General features: G+C 40.6%; 1 protein-coding gene across 1 annotated transcript; it reads right to left on the minus strand.

The window, feature by feature from the left end:
* Nucleotides 1-869: 869 nt before the first annotated feature.
* Nucleotides 870-8,447, minus strand: gdf3 (growth differentiation factor 3). The gene is made up of 2 exons (XM_030124353.1): nucleotides 8,036-8,447; nucleotides 870-1,723 (listed from the first exon to the last, which is right to left on the minus strand). Exons 1-2 carry the CDS (start codon nucleotides 8,445-8,447, stop codon nucleotides 870-872), a joined length of 1,266 nt encoding a protein of 421 aa, XP_029980213.1.
* Nucleotides 8,448-8,706: the final 259 nt, after the last annotated feature.

An 8,706-nucleotide genomic window follows, 5' to 3' on the forward strand; every position in this document is an offset into this window, starting at 1 on the left:
CAACAAAAATAGCTCATAAGAGTTTAATTTCAGAGCTGATATCTTGCCATTTTCCATGTTTTCTTGATTATAACCAAAATCACTTCAGTTCTTCCATCAATAGCTATGGCATTTACTGCCAAAAACAGTGCTTTTAGGCATTCCATGTTTTCTTTTCTGTTTTAGTCACATGATACACACAGGCGTTAGTACTTGATTGCATAACCATTGATTTTGATGACTTTTGAAGGTCTGATAATTTTTTTCTACGACTCTGCAAGAAACAGGCATAACTTGGAATGAAACACCGCTAGATATGACACGCTGCAGAAACTACCGGACTAGTTGTTCAGCTCAAATCTAAAACCAGCTTCAGGGTTTTGTTTTGTTTTTTTTTAAACAAAAAAACTTTTATAATTCTCAGCTTAAATAGTATGTTAATGTACCAAATACAACATGCACCTTCAGGTTTTATGACAAGAACCAACTCTAAATACACACTTAATAGTAGTGGATGGAAATATTTAGGAATGTGCATTTTGTTTTACCATCGTTTTGAAAATTTGGTTAAATTTGTGATACATTTGGATGGAAACATGCCTTATGTGTCTACATTAACTACACTCAGTACTGTACCTGAATGCATCATGGGTAAATCACTATGTGAATATTTGTTAAAAGTACACAAAAAAAAAAAAAACTTTAAATGAAATTCACCAGTGTGGCTTCAATGAAGTTTTTATTAATGCCAGCCTTCATGTTAAAAACTAAGGAGAATAAACAAATAGAAACGTTTCGCTTTAAAACAGTCGCTGATGGAGAAACCACATCTGAACCTGCCTTCAGCGACATGAATGTGTCTGAAACTCAAAGTGTTTGGATTAAACCCTTCATCTGCAGCCGCACTCATCCACCACCATGTCCTGGTAATGCTGGAGCACCACGTTGTCGTTGTTGTCGTAGTAGAGCATGGAGATGGGGGACAGACGGATGGGGACGCAGCAGGGCTGAGGCGTGCCATGGGGGTCCAGGGAGTGCACCAGGGTCTGCAGGATGGCGTGGTTGGTGCCGTTGAGGCTCTCGCTGAGGGGAAACGGACACTCCCCGTGGCAGTAGTTGGCCATGTAGCCCTGCGGAGCGATGATCCAGCCCTGCCAGCCCACGTCTCTGAAGTCGATGTAGAGGCGTCGGGCCTTGCACACGTTGCTCGGCGTCACCGGGAGATGGACGGTGCTCCTCCTCTGTCTGGAGCGACACTGCTGAGGGTTGAGGGACACGGCTACCAGTGTGGCCTGGACCAGCGGCAGGTTGTGGGCCAGTTCAATGTGGTGCGACTTCCCCGTGTGGAAAGAAATGAACTCATCCGGCTCCACACTGAGAGGCAGCAGCTCCAACACCAGGCCGTAGTTATGTCCTGGTTTGCGCCAGCTCTCCGCCAGCGAGGTCACGTCCAGGGTGATGGAGGTGGGCTCCGGCTGCAGCTGCACCGACTGGGACAGCAGGAGTCTGCGGTTGACCTGGGGATCGGCCCCCTTCAGCGTGGTTCGGATCACTTTGTAGAGAGAGATGCTGACGGCCCGGGGCCCCTGCAGGAGCTCCGCAGACTTCAGCGGCTTCCAGTGGAACTGAACCTCCAGCTGAGCCAGAGACAGCAGCTCTACAGGCTGCAGCGCAGACATGTTGAAGAAAAGACGCTTCTCCAAACAATCCTGACAAACGTCGCTCCAGCTCGACACCAGACGACCTGCACGACAACACAAACACCAACCAGTCAAGAAGAGGTTGTTTTAACCCCGTAATGTATTTATGTTCTCTGTAGGAGACTAGAGTTTCACAGCTTTACTTCAAAACAAAACAAAACAAAAAAAAACTTGCATTAAAAAAACCAAAACTTTTACTTTTCTAGGTCTCAGGAGGTTAAAAAAAAGAATCATTTATCACTAAAACAGTGGGTTTAACCCTTCAAGACCCTTAACTATTTTTGTCACAAGTTTCTAATGATTTTTTTGTTTTTCCCAAGCAATTAATCACTTTCTATTATAATATTACCCAATGCATTTTGTATTTTTCAGTAAAAATCACATATTTTCCTATATTTAATTTACCGATTATGTAGCTGTTCATACAAACTCATGAGAAAATTCAAAGGTTATTGGATCCAATCAGAAAAAAAAATGAGGACAAATTGACTTTTTCGACAAAATATATCGCTAACTGGACATAAAACATGGTTTGGTTTATCACCTTTTATTATAATAGGCCATTACCCACTGCATTTTGCATTTCTCAGTGAAAATCATGTTATTTTACTGGTCTGGTCCACTTCAGATCTAATTGGGCCAAATGTGGCCCCTGGACTAGCATGAGTTTGACACCCCTGGAACAGATCATTATGGGGTAAGGTTGGTGTCAAGATATTTGTGTGCATAAGATAGAAATGCGTGCATATTCATCTATAGTTGTGCAAAAAATAAGTATTTGTAAACTCTTGAATGAATTCAGTCGAACATAAAATGTGTGTATTTTATTTGTCAGAATAGGTACACAATTTTTGGCAACAAGAATTAAAAACTCAAAATGCAACTTTATGATTGTGTTTTCTCCAATATGAATACAAATCACCAATGTGACTCTACTGTCAAAAATATGTCATCACTTCACAGGCATTATTTATCAAACAGAAGATACATGGATTCCACAGATACCACATGCGTTCAAGTTCCTTCTCCATGGTCAAAACAATGTACAAATGTTTGATTTGACCCAATTTTATTCTCTGACTTCAGCCATCTTGCACAGCGATCCTGCCTGATCTTGCTGTGGACAGGGAACCTGAACTCATGCGCAGTCTGTGAAATCAATGTATTTCTGCTCAATAAATAATTCCTGTGAAGTGGTGACATATTTTTGACAGTAGAGTCACGTTGGTGAAATCGTATTCATGATGGAGAAAGTACAATCATTAGCCACTTTAACACCGAGATCCTGGAAAAAAGGCGACATGGTGATTACACCTTTTTTCCACCGTTGACCGACTTCCACAGCCAAACCAAAGGAGGAACAGAGGTGAGACAGGGGGAACTTTTACACAGCGGACCTGCATTCTGGAACCAAAGGGGTGGTGACTCAGCGCAGCAAACAGTCTTTTTGACCCTCTGGCAGACGTTTCTGGACACTAAAGACCAGCACAAATGCCGCGTGTCCACTACATGGAACCGGCTTGACTTGACTCAAGTACCAGATCCTATTCCTGAGACCGTTTCCATTACAGGATACTACTGACTTTACAGTACCTGGACGTCATAGCGATGCGGTGCGTTACTTCCGTGTCGTCTGCTCAGAGAGTTGCTGATAAATTTGTTTGTTGTGTGTTGTCTCGTCAAGCTCATGCTGAATTTTTACGTCGGCCATCAAAGACTAAATCTCCTCCGACCATAGTGTAGTTTTACAGGCTGTCATCATGTGGAATATCCTACCTCTATATTTACTGTAAACTTCCGCATCTGTCTTTTGTAAAACGGCGGGTCACAGGGACAACTCTCTGACCAATCAGTGGCCTGCAGTGCCTATACGTCATGTTTTAGTATCTGGTCCCCCGTCTTGGAACCTCAGTGGAGGTGATACCACAAAACTAGTACCGGGTACCAGATTCCAGGTCCTTTTTCGTAATGGAAATGCAAAAAGGCTGAGTCGAGTCAAGTCGGTGCCATGTAGTGGAAACACAGCAAAACTGTTAAAAACAGTTTTAATCCTAGAAAACTGCTGGACACTAATATAAGTGTGGAAATGCTAAATGCTGTCTAGGTGTATATGATGATGTATTATGTGTCTTTTATACTTCCAATGACACTTTTCTATGCTGCTTTTTTTAGATATTAATGCAGTCAGGGTTTTTCTTTCATACTTTCAGTTTTTATACTCTTTTATAATAGATAATTTATACTTTTATGGTGCCTAAAGAGGATTGCACTTTCAATTTTGTTGTATCTGTACAATAACAATAAAGACATTCTATTCTATTTTATTCTATTCTACTCATATAGTATAACATAAAACTTGTGCGTCAGAAACACCCCGAGCATGGCTGCTTAGGGTGTTTTCACACAGCAGAATTCTGTTGCTATCCTACAAACCTGGAGGTCAGAAGAAGACAAACCCTTACCTACAGGGGTTGGACAAAATAATGGAAACACCTTAAAAAAATCAATAAAATATAATTTAATATGGTGTAGGTCCGCCTTTTGCGGCAATTACAGCCTCAATTCTCCGAGGTATTGATTCATACAACTTGTGAATTGTTTCCAAAGGAATTTTAAGCCATTCTTCAGTTAGAATACCCTCCAACTCTTTTAGAGACGATGGCGGTGGAAATCGACGTCTTACTTGAATCTCTAAAACTGACCATAAATGCTCAATAATGTTGAGGTCTGGGGACTGTGCCGGCCATACGAGATGCTCAACTTCATTAGAATGTTCCTCATGCCATTCTTTAACAATTCTAGCTGTATGGATTGGGGCATTATCATCTTGAGGTGAAGGTGTTTCCATTATTTTGTCCAACCCCTGTATCTGTTAACCTGTTTGAGGCAAAGACAAGCAGAGCGACCTTCATTATCCCTGATATATCACAGAGTGTTTTGGTTGATAAGGATGAGCTCGTGCCGTGCAGATCTGAGGCTTTTTCAGGAGACAACAGGAGTGCCATCTTTGGTCTCGTGGTGATTAACCCACTCCCGTTGTCGTAGTGGTGATTAGGTCACTTCCGGACTTGGGCACGGATCACATTCACACGGCAGCGTACCGGGCTGGAGTCCACACAGTCCAGACCCAGGACTACCTTCTCAACTGGACTCAAGCACGGTACTTGAGCACAGAACGGTTGCATTCATATGGATAAAATTAAGCGGACTTTGGGATCCAGCGTACTCGGATACAGACTCGAGTACACTGTGTGAAAACGCCCTTAGCTAACCTCCCCAGAGTCTTTCACCATTCCACAAATGTTAGCATGGACAGAGTCCTCCGCCTTAAGTGACAACAGCTGGTGGACCTTGGCATCTCCCCAGTTCAACATCTTTCTGGTCCCGTTGATATGTTTGTTTACGGTACATGGCCTACACTCATTTTTAAATCCCCTCAGCGCTGGGGTCACACATGCAATATGTCATCGAAAAATCCTTTTACACAGCATTCCATGATTCCACCTTTATCAGGGCTCTGTTACTTCCTTCAGAGGCGTTACAAAGCCATGATAAAGGTGGGACCAAATGATTCCACCATTTGGTTTACACAGACGTCGTAAGGTGAAATATTCTCGCAACAGAAGTGCTGTGTAAAAGGGGTTATAAAGTTGCATTTCGTGTTTGTAATTGGGTGCTTCTATGAAACTGGGTTCATTTTGGTACCTGGCACATTGCCAGCTTTTTAGACCCAAATAATAAAAAGAAACATTTAGACATATTTCCCCCCAGGATGTACCTATCGATGACCTCAGATAAATGCAAAAAAAAATTTATACTCTTGCTCTGAGCCATTCCATAATTAATGAATTTTTAATAAAATATTGGGGCCAAAAACAGGACCAAAATTGAAAAGCATGAAAAGCTACCTAGGTGTCAGTGCGTTTGATCTGGAACACATGGCTGTAAATGGTCTTATATAGCGCTATAAATAAAGACACTGTGTTGAGCCTAGTAGTTTTTCTAATACAGACATATGGGTTTTTCATGAATCTCAGTCTCATTCCAAGTTTTGTGTGTAACCCATCGTGTCCACTGATGTTACATACAGAACCTGCCCATTTAAACACATAAATTAAGAGTGATTTTGCAACACCGGTCATTTTTGTGAAACACTCTGCCTTGCATAATTAGTTCAATTCCCAAAATATACCCTTGAAAGAACAAAGAGATATTCAAAAAAATAGTAGCGTGTTATTTCAGTGTCCTTTTGACCATGTTACATTTAGATTTTTGTATTAAATATAATGTAAAATAATATAAAAATGTTTTATCTGAAAAATAGTTTCTCTTTGATCTCAGCAAGTATTTATTTTTAAAATAGACCCAAAGTGCTTCCAAACTTGCTTCATAACATTAGTCTACATCTGGTTTGAATTTTTAGCCCCCGTTTCCTGTTTTTAGGAACCAGCTTCATAGAAGCACCCATTTCTTGATGTCAAAACTTTTTCATTCTTATTCTGGCAAATAAAATACACACAATACATTTTATGTACGACTAAACTCATTCAAGAGTTTACAAATAGTTATTTTTTTGCAGAACTATAGACTAATATGCACACATTTCTATCTTATGCACATGAATATTTTGACACCAACCTTACCCCATGGAGCACAAGTGTCAAACATGCGGCCCGGGGGCCAAATGCGGCCCACCAAAGGGTCCAATCCAGCCCGTGGGATGAATTTGTGAAATGTAAAAATTCATCCTCAAGATATTAACAGTCAATCGTTTTTACTTTAGGGGCCATAAAAAGCCCTACTTTAGTCTCAAGTGGGTCAGATCAGTAAAATACTACCATAAAAACCTACAAATAATTACAATTCCAAATTTTTCCTCTGTTTTAGTGTAAAAAAAAAAAAAAAGGTGAAATTACATGAAAATGTGTAAATTTATAAACTAGCCTTCACAAAAAAATATGAAAAACTAAAAATGTGCTAAGAGAAGTAAGTGCAATTTTACTAATATTCTGCCAGTTACTAAAATATTTTGTAAATTTGCAGATTCATTGTGATTTGTAAGTTGTAATGCACATTTACAAATGATAAGCAGAGGCAAAATCTAGTTAAAATTGCACTTATTTTTCTTAATAAATGTCAGTTTTTTTCATGGTTGTTCATGTTATTCACAATTTTAACCCTTTCATGCACGAATTATGAGAACCTTAAACAAAATTTTTTCCTGAGTGTTTTTATTCCTCTTTAGGCATGAAAAAAACAATGCGATTGAAAATTTTCTTCTGAAAAATAAATAGAAATAAATAAATAAATAAAATAAAAATATTTTTTTAAAAATTTAAAAAAATACATAAAAAAAAAAAAAATAATGAAAAAAAAAAATCTTATGAACCTATTTTTCATGTAGTTGCAAAAATGTCCACTCAGCTGGAAACCACATGTTTAATTTTTGACGCACAGAAACATGTATTTACTGAAAAATTGTGAGAAAACTATGGGGAGGGCTTTTGATTCTGGGGGTTTATGGTCAGTAGAGATTTACAGGGGTTGGACAAAATAATGGAAACACCTTAAAAAAATCAACAAAATATAATTTAATATGATGTAGGTCTGCCTTTTGCGGCAATTACAGCCTCAGTTCTCCGAGGTATTGATTCATACAACTTGTGAATTGTTTCCAAAGGAATTTTAAGCCATTCTGCAGTTAGAATACCCTCCAACTCTTTTAGAGACGATGGCGGTGGAAATCGACGTCTTACCTGAATCTCTAAAACTGACCATAAATGCTCAATAATGTTGAGGTCTGGGGACTGTGCCGGCCATACGAGATGCTCAACTTCATTAGAATGTTCCTCATGCCATTCTTTAACAATTCTAGCTGTATGGATTGGGGCATTATCATCTTGAGGTGAAGGTGTTTCCATTATTTTGTCCAACCCCTGTACATAATGTTACCGATTCATGTCAGAAAAGATATGTAGTGTCTTAAAACTTTAATAAAGATATGTGTTAAAAAAAAAAAAAAAAAAAAAATCCATGAATGAGGAGAACAGCTGTAGAATAGCTGTCCACTGTAGTGACCAGTGTGCATGAAAGGGTTAAACGGGCAGTTTATAGGTGTAAACATTTCCATTATGTAATTTTACTTTTTTTCCACTCTCAAAATAAATTGAAATGTTTGGAGTTGACATTATTTATATATTATTATGTTATTAATTCACTGGTCTGGCCCACTGCAGATCATATTGGGAGGATGTGGCCCCTGGACTGAAATGAGTTTGGCAGCCCTGCCATAGAGGTTTCACAGTGGGCCCTCTTCATCTCCTCCTCATCCTCTCAGTCCAGTCCAGTCCTCCTACCTTGGTCTTGCACATATCGGATGATGTTGCCCCGGACTCCGTACTCCGCCACCGTACACGGGTCACTGTCCTGGGCCTGCATGTCCTCGGACCTCCGGAACATCTTCCAGAGCGCCGAGGGGACCTGGCGCCGGGCCTGGCGGCTCCCCGTGGGTGTGGGTCTCCCGTGGAGCCCCAGGGATCTGAGGAAGAGGCGCTCCTGACTCTTCATCTCCTCCACGTGGGAAAGGACGCCGACGCCGAGGAGACCCGATACCAGGACCAGCAGAGCCAGTGCCTTTGGACCCATGTCTGGTTCTGGTTCTGGTTCAGTCCACCCCACCACGGTCAGGTCCTGGAATGTGTACGGGTCTGTGTGGATCCGGGACGTGTGCGTGGACGTGGGGCCTCCTGCTGAGTCCAGCTGCAGCATTATGTTAATGAAGGAGGACCCAGATAACCCTGCAGGAGGTGGGGACACCCAGGTCCTCTGATCCCAGCAGGGGACCGGTCCACTTATTCTGTGACGTCATCGCCCAATTTACATAATCGGAAATAGGAAAAACACTGAGAGGCAAAAAGTGGGAATAAAAACTTTCTAAATATTTAGAATTTCAAATTAACCATACTTAATATGACAGTTACAACCATCCTCCTATATCCAGGTTAAAATGACTAAAAACAGACACTTA

Source organism: Sphaeramia orbicularis, chromosome 21 (assembly GCF_902148855.1).
Source record: "Sphaeramia orbicularis chromosome 21, fSphaOr1.1, whole genome shotgun sequence".
NCBI classification, from domain to species: Eukaryota; Metazoa; Chordata; class Actinopteri; order Kurtiformes; family Apogonidae; genus Sphaeramia; species Sphaeramia orbicularis.